The sequence below is a fragment of the Cheilinus undulatus genome, linkage group 5 (assembly GCF_018320785.1).
Source record: "Cheilinus undulatus linkage group 5, ASM1832078v1, whole genome shotgun sequence".
Taxonomy (NCBI): domain Eukaryota; kingdom Metazoa; phylum Chordata; class Actinopteri; order Labriformes; family Labridae; genus Cheilinus; species Cheilinus undulatus.
In genome coordinates, this window is record NC_054869.1 from 2,646,921 (window position 1) to 2,660,776 (window position 13,856).

Below are 13,856 nucleotides of genomic sequence, written 5' to 3' on the forward strand. Positions count from 1 at the left end.
GTATATACTTAGAGAATTAACCCTACACGCTTAATGCCCAGGACAAATACCTTCTTCAAATATTATCAGTTTCAAGCAGAAAGCAATAAGCAGGAAGTGCAGATGGCATGAAATTGTTGTAAAAGCCAAAAGAAATCTCAATAAAGATATAGTTTTAAGAAAGTGTGCAGGAACCCTGTATGATGTCACTGGTAAAAGATGAAGGTAGAGTAGGAGAAACATCACGTAGGTGAGAAAACTTCTGACATGCCAGTCTTGTCCAGTCACATTCGTGGGGCATCCTGGAGGAAGTGTTAATTTTGTCACTCTATAGCAATGTTGCACAACCAAAGAGCCAAACTGTTGAAAAATACCTTTGCAAGAGACACAATCTAAAAGTGGTGAAAAGTGACAATTAAAATAAGTTAAAGGCGGCAAAAATTGTCGAAAAGCGGCAAACCCTGGAAGAAAAGTGGCAAAAATGGGTGAAAAGTGACTAAAATGGGCAAAAAGTGGTCTTCAATTGCAAAAGGCAGCTTAAATGGGCTAGAACTGGCAAGATAGGCAAAAAGGGGCAAACACTAGGAGAAAAGTGGTAAAATGGGGAGAAAAAGTAGTATGAAAGAAGAATGAAAGTGGCAAACAGGTGAGAAGTGGCTGAAATTGGCATATATCAGAAAAAAAGTGGGAAAAACTGGCAAAAAGTGGCATTTACCTGCAAAAAGCATGATAAAAGTGTCAAAAATTGGTGAAAAGTGGGGAGCAGGTGGCCTAGTGGTTAAAGGCGCTCCCCATGTATGCAGGCGTCCAGGGCTCGAATCCTGCCTGAGGCCCCTTACCGCATGTCTCTCCTCCACTGTCCTCCTTTGTCTAATAAAGGCACAAAAATGCCAAAAAATAAATCTAAAAAAAAAAAAAAAAAAAAAAAAAAAATTTGGTGAAAAGTGGCAAAAAATGGGCTAAAAGCGGCAAATACTGGGTAAAAAGGGACAAAAATGGGGAGAAAAAGTGGCTTTGAAGGGCAGAAAGTGGAAAAATTGGTGAAATGTGGCAAAAAAAAATAGCTACAGGTGGCAAAAATGAACCAAAAGTTGCAAAACATGATGAAAAATGAGGGAAAAGTGACTAAAATGTGCAAAAATCAGCAAAAAGGTGGAGAAATGGGCAAAAAGCATCAGAGAGTGGCAAAATGGGAAATAAGTGGTTTTTCATTGCAAACGGCAGCTTAAATGTGCAAAAAGGGCAAAAAAGGGGCAAAAAATTGCAAAAATCAAGATAAAAGTGTCAAAAGAAGTGTCAAAATGGGCTCAAAGCAGTAAAAATGGAATAAAGGTAGCAAAAATTGCAAAAACAGGCAATGGAAATATATAGACAATAACTATAGGTTGACAATTAAGTTTGACAATAAAAGCCTACTGTATAAGTGTGGGAAACAAACTGTCTACAGTGACTGGCAACATATGATTTCTGAGGTCAAATTTTCCTTTTTAAGGTTTTCTGGGGAATAATTTTCAAATTAAGACAAAGAAGGGCCACAAATAATCAGAAAAGAGCCACAGGTTGAGTTTCACTGCTACAGTGTTTGTCTTTCTGACGTTCATATGCCAACGAACTGAGCCAGTATGTGGCTACATGTAAAGATAAGCCAGGTCTTTATCTGTGAACCCAGGCCTCCAGGTCATCATAGACTTTGTTTTTTGGTAATTGGGGGTACTGAACACAGATTTGGCAGAGCCGTTCTATCCAGTTTGTGTAGGTTTTTACTCTGTGAGTGCGGTGCCACTGAAAGTACCGTTCATACAACTTCCTGTCTGCAGCCACCTGTTTCAGATAAGCAGCCAGATCTGCTGTGCTCCTGAAATCAGACACATGGATGAAGGATCCAGGTGGGGCCAGGGCCTCATAGGTGGCCCTGCTGGGGCCAAGGACCACCGGCACGACTCCTGCTTGGAAAGCATTCCTCCAGAGCTTCTCGCTGATGTAGTCAGCGGCTTCAGAGTTCTCAAAAGAAAGGTAAAAGAAGCACTTTGAGATAGTAGGCAGCAGCTTCTTGTGTGACAGCGGTTTCTTGTTCCACCTGCCATACACCTGTATGGGGAGTAAATCTTTTAGACTCTGGTAGACGGCAGCCCGAGCCTGCTCAGGCCGGTATCTGCTCACCACCCAGCTCACCAGGCAGGAGCGATTTGGAGCCACCGTAACGATGCGTCCATCGCCTCCTAACAGGGTCTGACCATAGGGGACATATATGTCTGCGTCCCGTCTGTAGCTCATGGTCCAGTTGAAGAGACCGTTGAGCTGTGAGACATTCACGTTGTTGACCGGAGGCTCCATGGACAGCCACACCCAGCGTTGGGAGGTCAGGCGGTCCCTGTGCTTAGGAAGCTGGGAGAGACCTCCGCTCAGCTCATGGTGATGGAAGACGACCACGTCAGCGGACGAGAAGGTGGAGGTGTTATCAGAGAGGAAACAGCGGCTGATGTTGAAATTCTTCAAACACTTGTCTCCACGGAGCCTGAAGGAGCGTCCGAACGGCCAGTGCCACAGCAGGATGCTGATATTCCTCTGAGGAGTATGTTGGTGATATTTAGGCAGAGAGGATGTCTGCTGTAAGAAGCTGGAATAAAGAAGAGACGAGCTGAAGATAAAGAAAACCAGGAGAAGGACGAAGGCTCGGGATCCACACATCAGCAGGGTGCATCTCCTAGAAAGGAAGGAAGGGTGGATCAGAAAGTTTATTCTGCAAAGCACCAAAGATCTGTCCATCTGCATTAGGAAAAGGAACAGTTGTCATTTTTTAACAAGGAGCAACTGAAATGTACAGGAGCAGAGATGCAGTGTAAACATTTATTTGATTGTAGGCCAATTTAGAGGGAATAAACCCGCAACAAATTATGTTTTTATTGCCTTAAGGCAGTATTATTCAATCCTGCTCAACCAAAGAGCCAAATTGTTGAAAAATACCTTTGCAAAAGCCACAATCTAAGCGGTGAAAAGTGGCAAAAACAGCTTGAAGTAGCAATAAAAATAAGTTAAAGGTGGCAAAAATAGGTGAAAAGGGGTGAGAATGGGAAGGAAAAGTGGAAAAGGGGTCAGAAAATAGCTAAAAATATGTGAGAAGTGACAAAAAAAAGAGTTATAGGTGACATAAAATGGTCTAAATGTGCCAAAAAATGAGTGAAAAGTGACCGAAATGGGCAAAAATAAGTAGAAAAAAAGTGTTTTTAATGGCAACAGGTAGCTTAAATTGGCAAAAAATGGGAAAAAAAATTGGGACAAAGGGCAATATTGAATAAAAGTGGTAAAAAAGAAGTGGCTAAAATGGGCAAAAACTAGGGAAAAAATGGTCTTTGTTACAAAACGTAGCTTAAATGGGTGAAAAGTGGGAGAAAAATGGTGAAATTGGCAAAAATGGGATAAAAGTGGCAAAAAATTGTTTAAAAGTTGCAAAAAAAAGAGGAAAAAGTGGCATTTAATGACAAAACAGAGCTGAAATGGGTAAAAGGGGCAGAAATTGGTTAAAAGTTGCAAAGCAGGGGTCAAAATGGGCAAAAAGTAGGAAAAAAAGTGGTATCCAATGGTAAAAAGTAGCTTAAATGGGTGAAAAGTGGCAAAAAATGGTAAAAAAAAAAAAAAAAAAGGGGCAAAAAAGTTTTCCTTCTTTAAGGTTGTCTGGGGAAATAATATTTAAAATTAAGAAATTAAAGATTATCATTCAAAGTTTTATTACACCACCGCTGTGAAATAAACCCTGCGCCATGGAGATGTACAACAGTCTAGTGTGTCAGGATAAGCAAGGAAGTGTGGGCATAAAAATGACAGCATGGGAGATAGACCAGTACTGCACTCGAAGGGCCAATCCCAGTTCTATCCCTTAGCCCATGTCAGACTCAATCACAGCAGGGGCCGAATTCTGAATTTGGGTCCAACCTGAGGGTCAAACAGGGTTCACATTTAACCATAAACTATCAACCTCATTTTCACCAGCAATGAACCAGGGGTGGAGCCAGGTGTTGCCAACATCAGGGGCTTAGCCTGAGAGTTGACTGAAAAAAAAAATTTGACCCTTAGTATTTGTAACGTATAATTATTACATTTGTTTCCCTGATTTCAATGTGTAATTCAATCCTTCTTATATTTTTTGATTAATTTCAAAATGTGCTGTCTCCATTTCAAATGAGTTGATTTTAATTGTGCAAAAGTAACATAATAAAACTGTGTTCAAATAAGTTGGTTTGAAATGTGTTAAAATAACATAAAAAAATTGTGTTAAACTAAAGTGATTTAATTCTAAAAATATGTTCAAGCTAGTTGATTTTAATTGTGTACCAGGAACATAAAAATATTGTGTTCAAATGAGGACCACACACTGCCCTGTGTGAGCATGTACATGACAAATCTGCAGTTTTCCCAGAATGTCTTTGGGCACTCAGTTTGCTCCTGCTGTCTTGGCCAGGACACCCTTGAAAAAGAGATTTTTAATCTTAATGACGTTTTCTCCTGGTAAGGTTAAATAAAATAATTAAATAAAATGCACCATGAGTGAAGTTGCTGTCTCAATTAAAGACATCCTGCCTATAGGGTGCAAAGCTATTTTTGATCATGTCAGTGAATGGTGGATGATACATTGACATTGGTGAAACTTCACCTATGGGCTCAGTGGATGGCCAACACTCATAGCTGCAAATGGTGGCATAAGTTAGTCCATTCTTAGGTGAAATAGTAACATTAAAAAAAACAAAACTTTATCAGTAAGTACTATTTGACACTTAGTTGGTCGCTTGGTTACATGTGGGCGGGGCCAATATGTGGGCTCACGATGTCATGAGCCCACAGTAGAGAATGACCCCGCCCCTCTAACACTACAATACTGTGGAAGGAAGCAGTCGCCTGGAGCAGGGACTTCTGGTTCATTTTGTGCAAAGGAATTCAGTGTTGAACTCTTGTACCGTTTCTATAATGTTCAAGTTTCATTGCAAAGTTATAGTTATGCATGTTTTGTTTATTGGTTCATGTTTTTAGGGGAAAATATTTTTCCAAGTATGACACCATGAGTGAGGGGGTTAATGCTGCAGAATACCCGTGTCCTGAGTGGGCGTGGCTTCAGCACATTCAACAGACACGCCCACACCATTTTACTGCCTCATTTTTCATGATTTGAAGCTTAATTTTATAAACTTGGAGATGCTTTATGTGACTGAAATTTGACCTGGGGGTTCATAACACATTGATCATACGACAAACCTAAATACAGATTTATTTTCACTTTACAGGGCCTTTAATTCAACTCCACTCATTCGAGTCTGTCTAACCTAGGTTTAGTTGACTTTTCTTTAAAAAATTTTAGCACCTGCTACACAAAATTATTAAGTTAAACTTACCTGTATTATTCATCTGAGGTTACTTAAAAATATTAAGTTCAGTCAACAAAAAAAATATATCTCCATCTAGATAAACATACTGTGTGCAACTGCTAAACTTTATAAAATTAAGTAGGATCAACAAAACATATTTTTCAGTGTAGGGGAGTCTTGGGGCATCCTCCCAGTGAGATTTTTTCCTACTTTAATGATGCTATTTTAATTTTTTAAGCCATTTTCATTTGTCCAATGCACATATTTTATTTGGGAGAACTTAATGTGCTTTATAAGGTTAGAAAGTGATGAGTATACCTTATCTCATAATAAAAACATAGGTGTTAAGGATACACCTGTAATCTTATAAGGTATGTTTTGAAATTTTCCAGAAGCTAATAATAACAGAATTTTAAAAAATGGATTTATCATCTATAGGTATGATCTATTCCTTTCTGACTCACTCTGCTCTCTCTTTCAGTCTCTGCCTTTCCCTCTCTGATCTTCTCTTTTACTCCTGGATGGAAGTCTTTAGAGGAGTCTTTAGATTGATGACCATGATATTAGCATTCAAAGATCAAGTTTTACATGTCTCTTTGTCACATCAACTCTTGGCACCGCTGTTATCTTTTCTGTCACACAGCTCTATTATCTGATCAACAGTTTCATCTTCTGCCTGTCTTCACCTGATTTTAAAACCACCTGTGGCTTCACTTCCTTTTCTCTCCTTCCTCTCTCTTTCTCTTTTGACTTTTTTTTGTCTTCATGTTTCATGATACTTATTAAATTCAACCCAAGCCCTTTCTCTAATCCTTCTCCTCTTCTCCTCTCTTGGCTCATCACACATTTCCTCCCCCTTTCTTTACACAATTTTTTTTTTTTTGGGGGGGGGGGGCTCATATAAGAAAAAGAGTTAGCTAAATGTTTTATGCTCACATTCACATAGTTGATGAATACTCAACATATTTGTACAAAATAATCTGATAAAAAAAAAAGACAAATGATAAAAAACTGATGAAAAGGGGTAAAAAATAAATCGACAAAACTGGTGTAAAGTGGAAACAGTGTAATTTTAAAAATATTCCTAGCTTTACTAGGGCAACTGGAGGGCTCCTGTCAGTGTCTGACGACCCCCATGGGGGTCCGGACCCCAAGGTTGAGAACCACTGTACTAGGGAGAGGGGCATGGTGAAGTAAGAGTTTTCAAGAAAAGAAAAAAAATGCACTAATAATTTGTTTATTTTTGCACAAGATAATAAAGTCTTTGAATTATTTTGGTGTAACTGAAATAAAAAGTACTTCAAAATAAACATAATCTTCATAATAAAATGAAAAAGACTGTTCTATACATAAATAAGCAAACAAACCTACCCTCCAAACTGCATTAGGCCAATGATTAGTTGCAACAATAAGCCTTAGTATATCTACACTCTACTGCTAACTTTGTTAATTTTGCTAAAAAAAAATCATTATTGTCATTATTATTATTATTAGTAGTATTAGTAGTAGTAGTATTAGCATTAGTATTATTTCTATTGTTATTTTTATTATGCCCTCTCCAAACAAGCACATACCAACTGATGGTGACATGATCTTAGCTTCAGTGAACCTTTCACATCTGAAGGAGACTGTCTGTCTCTCAGGTATTTAATATTAAATATCTAGTAGAGTAAACAGTTGTTAGCTGAGGAGCCTACAGTAAGAATGATGCAGTAGCTGTTTCAGACAGGACTCTACAGGTTAGAACATTGTGTTTTCATGCTCTGGTCAATTTAGACATTTTGGTCTATTTTGCATTCATGTCTTCTTTCACTCTAAAAGAAAGAAAACTTACAAAAATGCACATTTAGATGGGTTTATTTTTACAGCCCTCTGTCTCTTTGCGTCTGTAGATTTCCCCTGAATTCTCCAAACAAGCTCCTCAACCACAGACTGTGGAAAGAATTAGACAAACCCGATGTGACGTCAGTCGTCTGCTCACAATAGATGGACTCAAACAGCTCTTGAAGCCAATCTGTGGATGCTTCCATATTGAAATCGCAGTCTCAATTGAATTTTGGATCAACCTAATGGCCCGCCCACTAAGTGCAACTTCCTGTCAGCTTGCTAGCTAGCATTCTGGTTGACAGAAACGGAGCCTCCGCCTGCTGAGCTATCTGTCAATCAAGTGAGATACGCCAATCAGCTTTCATCATTAATATATAAATATACAGTGGGAGCACAATTAGACACTAGCTTATGAGACAGGTTTGGTGTTTTGAACCAGGCTGTAAACCAGTTTATTTCTAGTGTCAAAACCGGCTGTTTAACACGTGTGCAGACGGGACTTCCAGTGTTCCTGCAGCCAGCCTCAAGTTGACACTTAGGGTATAACAATTTTTTGCACTTCTGCATTGGCTTCATTTTTCAAGACCGGAGGTTGCTGCTTGATTTCAACATTTCAAGGGAAAACTGGCTGAGTCTAAATGAAAACTTTTATTTACTTTTATCCGTGTATTACTGTCGTTGGGGGCACGCAACGGAGGAACGCGTGTAGGAGAGAGCACAGGAAGTCCGCTGGTGGTGCGTCTCTTTAGTAAACCCATTGATTCAGCACTTTAACATCCCTCATGTAAATGTATGAGAGAGTGAGATGTCACATGTTAAATATGAACCTCTCTTGTAGGGATGGGCGATATCAAATTTGTGTTTGATACCATACCTATACTTTTTGATGTGATTTTAGCAATACTGATGCTTTTAAAACAAAGACAGTTGACCTATAACTTGAAGTAGTGCTGTCTTGTGTTCAAACTGAAGCTTCTTCTGCCCTCGTTTTAACATGTTTCTTCAGTCACTTCCTGCCCATGATCTCCCACACTGGTATTTTATGATGATCATTGCAATACGCATCGTGGGTCAGCAGCCGCCCTTACACACACTGATCACATGTTGAGATAACATAACATCTAGTGAAACTTGTCTAAACATGGGTGTTTTATTTGATCTTTAATGTACTGCTGATAATAAATACTGTCGAAAGAGCAGAAACAGGAAACCAGAGATACAGAATAAGGCGGGGTGGAACGATGTGTCTGGGAGAGCTGCAGCTGTGAGGCAGGGCCGGTTTTAGTCAATTTGAGGCCCAGGGCAAGGACCACTATGAGCCCCCTCCTCATTTAGCTAAAAGTATCAATAATGAGTGGGAAAAAAATAGAAAACATCTCTTTTGTGTTAAAAAAGCCACAGAACTACAGTAAATGTCCCAATGTGAGATATAAATATCCAAATAACCAACCATAATTCATCAGCTCTTTGAAAAGTGTCTCAGTAACACGTCATTAGACCAGGTGTAACTTACATAAATGAAATATATATGCTCAGTATCAGTAACATATCCTTTCCTCTAACACTAAATTTATATTTTAAGCTGTGTGCAAACAGGAACATACAGTATATACAGTGTAGGGTGTATATACAGTATATACCCTGCACTGTGAATGTTTACATGTTTTGTTCAATAAAAACATGTAAACATATTTTTTGTGCAGTATTAGTTTGAGCAGACTGTGTTTGTCTATTGTTGTGACTTATTTGAAGATTGGAACACATTTTATGACCAATTTATGCAGAAATCCCAAAGGGTTCGCATACTTTTTCTAGCAACTGTATAAAGAGAGAGAGATTCATTTATTTAAAGAAAAATAAAGTTTTTGGCCACAGAAAATGATGTTGCTCTTCTGCTGCCCCGCTTTGGCATGATGATGTGATAGTTACTGGGGGGGGGGGTTAATTGTTGTGAGATACAATGCCTACTAGTGGAGTCATTAGTTGGGACTGAGCCGCAGCGGCGTTTTTATCTGAACTGGACAGCGTGTCTTTACCCGAACAAGTGCAGAGAACGACACAGAAAGCTTTCCGTCACAGAAAAAATGTTCCAGCTCTTCTGCCCGTCTGTTTAGGCATGGCTTTTGGTGGCGGTGGGCTTGTCCTGTATTGTCTGGTGTTAGCTGTTAGCTTGGATGTTGCGAACTGGGCCGCTGTTCTTGTTAAAACCAGAGCAGAGAGCCACACTGACAGCTTGTCTTATGCATCAAAGAGGTTTTTGCACATTTCTTGTAGTGATGTCTCCCCTCACTGCACAAAGAGAACAGAACAAAGGGATAATATTTTCTCCTCGCTGTTCTCTAGAACCACAGCTGAGCTGATGAGTGTGTGTCTGTGTGTGTTTAACCAATCAAATGTGGTAGAAGAAAAGCAGGAGGGGAGGGGGAATGTTGCTGCTCAGGGCTTCATTACACACAGAAGGACTTTGGCTAAAAAAAAATAAACTGCTAACAATCATGACAAATTCGCTATGCCAGAACACACAATTCAGTCAGGCATTCCAACAGACATCCCAGATAGATGCCATCAGCCATAGACTAGGTTTACCTAGTCTTGTTTCACCCGTGGACAGCTCTCTGGTTTTCATGTGGGTTACACCTCTAAGTATAAACACAGTCTGCACAGAGAGAACCCAAATCTGAAACTGAGTGTAGACCTTCAGCACTATTTATTGTTAATAGTCAGTGTAATAGCACACGCCTGGGCAACAAAACACATCTGTCAGTCACATTCCAATTCTTTTGCTCACATGAAAAATGGGTGGGTTCAGAGAGTGCTATCTTCGAAAGGGTGTATCAGATCTGTAAGTAAATACCCAGAAATGAAAGCTGAAATGTTGATCTCTTGTCTCATGTTCATCTTTTTGTGTCAAACCCAAATGTTTTCAGTCTACATTAAAAATAGAGGAATTGGGCCCACTATTTTAATACTTTTGGAGGGGGGTGTATATACACTATATTGCCAAAAGTATTCGCTCAACTGCCTTGACTCACATATGAACTTAAGTGATATCCCATTCTTAATCCATAGGGTTTAATATGACGTCAGTCCACCCTTTGCAGCTAGAACAGCCTCAACTCTCCTGGGAAGGCTTTCCACAAGGTTTAGGAGTGTGTTTATGGGAATTTTTGACCATTCTTCCAGAAGCACATTTGTGAGGTCACACACTGATGTTGGACTAGAAGGCCTGGCTCTCAGTCTCCGCTCTAATTCATCCCAAAGATGTTCTATCAGGTTGAGGTCAGGACTCTGTGCAGGCCAGTCAAGTTCATCCACACCGAACTCTCTCATCCATGTCTTTATGGACCTTGCTTTGTGCACTGGTGCACAGTCATGTTGGAACAGGAAGGAGCCATCCCCAAACTGTTCCAACAAAGTTGGGAGCATGGAATTGTCCAAAATGTCTTGGTATGCTGAAGCACTCAGAGTTCCTTTCACTGGAATTAAGGAGCCAAGCCCAGCTCCTGAAAAACAAGCCCACACCATAATCCCCCTCCATCAAACTTTACACTTGGCACAATGCAGTCAGACAAGTACCGTTCTCCTGGCAACCGCCAAACCCAGACTCGTCCATCAGATTACCAGATGGAGAAGCGCGATCCATCACTCCAGAGAAGGCGTCTCCACTGCTAGTCCACTGTCCAGTGGCGGTGTGCTTTACACCACCGCATCTGACGCTTGGCATTGCACTTGGTGATGTATGGCTTGGATGCAGCTGCTCGGCCATGGAAACCCATTCCATGAAGCTCTCTATGCACTGTTCTTGAGCTAATCTGAAGGCTACATGAGGTTTGGAGGTCTGTAGTGATTGACTCTGCAGAAAGTCGGCCACCTCTGCGCACTATGCACCTCAGCATCCACTGACCCCGCTCTGTCATTTTATGTGGCCTACCACTTCGTGGCTGAGTTCCTGTCGTTCCCAATCGCTTCCACTTTGTTTTAATACCACTGACAGTTGAATGTGGAATATTTAGGAGCCAGGAAATTTCACCACTGGACTTGTTGCACAGGTGGCATCCTATCACAGTACCACGCTGGAATTCACTGAGCTTCTGAGAGCGAGCCATTCTTTCACAAATGTTTATAGAAACAGTCTGCATGCCTAGGTGCTTGATTTTATACACCTGTGGCCATGGAAGTGATTGGAACACCTGATTTCAATGATTTGGATGGGTGAGTGAATACTTTTGGCAACATAGTGTATATAAAACTGTCTATTTGGTGTGTCAGATTGGACAGACATGGAATCTTGACAAACCATTGACTTTGTAAAATGAAGATGTTATTCTAATTTGGTCGAACTTCCAGAAATTTCAATTGAAACTTTGAATTAAAAGGGAAAATATAAAAAACATTTGATGAAATGTTGAAACTTGTGTGCTCAGTGTTTTCCTCTCAGTGTCAGTTCTGCTTCTGCTCTGTCATTTCCTCATTTTTGACATCTCCTAAATGAGTAAATGTTTAAAACGTTAAAACGTTGAAACGTTGAAATCCACCAGATGGACAAAGATTAAGAGAGGACAAAGACAGCGACAATAAAAACTCAGCAACTCCCAAAAAGGAGTTCCACTTGTCTAAAGATTCTGAAACATATTAATCGGCATAAATCCGAACATCTATAGTTTTAACACTCAGTATGGACTCATTCATGTTTAAAAAGCAAATGTACTGTCAGGAATAAATGTTTCTTAAGTTTTAAGATGAAGTTGTTCAACAAATGTTTAAACTCCAAACTAAAGACTGAAAGTTTGTAAAAATATCAGAGTTGCCTTAAAGATGGTTGATTTGGGAATGTGAATGTGGATTTTATGCTTCAAATCATGGTAATCTCAATCATTTAAGGTTTTTACATACCATGTTTGCAGAGTTTAGAGTTAGAATTAGAAGAGCTGTAAAATAGATCACTCTGTGGTCAGACTGAAACTGTTCTCAATGATGAGACATCTTGTGAAATGAAACTGGCAGAAAAGCTCTCTGAAGTTGGCACACCCTGGTGGCTCCACAAACATGAAAACTTGAAAAGAATTAAACTCCCTTACATTTTAAAACTCTAAAATTTTAACACTGAATTTGAATAAAAGGACTAAAGAGCTTTGCAGAGATGTTGGCACCTACCTCAAAGACATGATACCCATCTTTGTGCCGCCTGTAAATCTTCATCCTAATTCGCACATCTGACAATGTAAAGGAAATCCTGCCTCCCGTGTTCTTTTGACTCATCTTCTTTCACACAGTCAGCCTTGTGTTGGCAGGAGCTAACGGCTGAGTGTGAGCATCAGTCAGCAGAAAGAAAAGAGCAGAAACAAAAAAGGGAAACAAGCATTCGCCAGTTCAAATAACACTCTATCTACCAGGCTGTTGCATGGATCACATGTGAAACCTTCAGCCATCAGCAGGCACAGAGCCACCACTGATGCCATGCTACACTTATATACTTCAACCACTTGATCATCAGCTCTGTAACAACCAACACCACCAGCAGTAAGTGGAAACACTGTTGACAGATTCACTAAACCACAAGCTGGCCTTCCTCTTCCTGTTCATGTGAGTGTGGAGAGAAAAGGGGCACAGGGTTACACACTCCTGTAGGCACAGACCACATCATAACATCTGTATGAGGCAGCGCCCTCACTCTTTTATTTTAAAACAAAACGCTGCTCTCTCACTCTGCTGGGCCCCACACTTCAGTTACTGTAGCGATTTTATCCAGATTTTTGTTTCATTTGTTTTCTGAGTGAAATAAAAGATTACACTTTAGAATAAGGGACACTAAAAGGAAGATCAACAAACTCAGAGTCTGACTAACCCTAAGCTTACCCTAAGGTAGTTGATCTACCCTCATATGAGAACTCTGAGTTTACAGTTTCACAACCACAAATTTGAGTAAGTTAAACCAAGTCAGAGACTGTTCACTCTGAGAGTGGGCACCACATAACCTGACATGCCAGATGGATTTGTTTCATACATCCATCTGGTAAACCTTACATAGACGGCATTTGGAAAAGGGGAGAGCCTTTGACAAAAAGACGGAGTGTGACTGGATGAACATTCTGTCTGTCACATCTTCACGGGCCAATCAGAGAAACAAAACACATGACGTCATAACCGCTACTGAGGAATAAACTCCATAGAGAACTGCATAACGCCAACCACGGCAACTGTAGACATGTAAGTACACAACTTTAGGGGTTTTTGAAAAGAAAACAACTAACTGCTGTTCTTCGTTCTTCTTTTAACAAAGAAATGTCATCAAGTTCTGATAAAACTGGTGCTTTAGCAGCATCCACGCTAATCTCTACCTTCATAATTGCACCGGCCTCTTGTTGCTGCTTGCTTACATCATGACTCCGCTGCGCCTGAAAGTCCTACCCCTTGACTCTGATTGGTCCTGTCACTTTCTAACTGGGCCTTAATGGTCAGATGGGGCTGGGGCTTTCACCTCTTCTCCTTACAGCTCTGTTCCAAGAGAAAGGACAGCCCTAGCACTCAGAATCGAGGGTTAGGGGTAAAAGTGAGAAACGCATGGGACTTGTTGAGTTAGGTCCTCAATAAAGACTACAGTTGAGCTTTATATACTGTGTGTTTGCTTCAGTATATTTGGGGAACACAAACAACAGCATAATATCCTATGCTTGGGATTACAGCCTTTGTTTACCC

General features: G+C 40.2%; 1 protein-coding gene across 1 annotated transcript; it reads right to left on the reverse strand.

The window, feature by feature from the left end:
* Positions 1 to 1,632: 1,632 nt before the first annotated feature.
* On the reverse strand, positions 1,633 to 12,345 carry LOC121509495 (fucosyltransferase 7). Its single transcript, XM_041786919.1, has 2 exons — positions 12,315 to 12,345; positions 1,633 to 2,683 (listed from the first exon to the last, which is right to left on the reverse strand). Exons 1-2 carry the CDS (start codon positions 12,332 to 12,334, stop codon positions 1,633 to 1,635), a joined length of 1,071 nt encoding a protein of 356 aa, XP_041642853.1. The 5' UTR covers positions 12,335 to 12,345.
* Positions 12,346 to 13,856: the final 1,511 nt, after the last annotated feature.

Bases quoted from the DNA above. Each gene is read 5' to 3' on its own strand.
- LOC121509495 (XM_041786919.1), bottom strand. From the start codon at position 12,334: ATGGGTATCATGTCTTTGAG. The intron at 2,684-12,314 runs GTAGGTGCCAAC...CTTCCTTTCTAG, and splicing joins ATGGGTATCATGTCTTTGAG to GAGATGCACCCTGCTGATGT.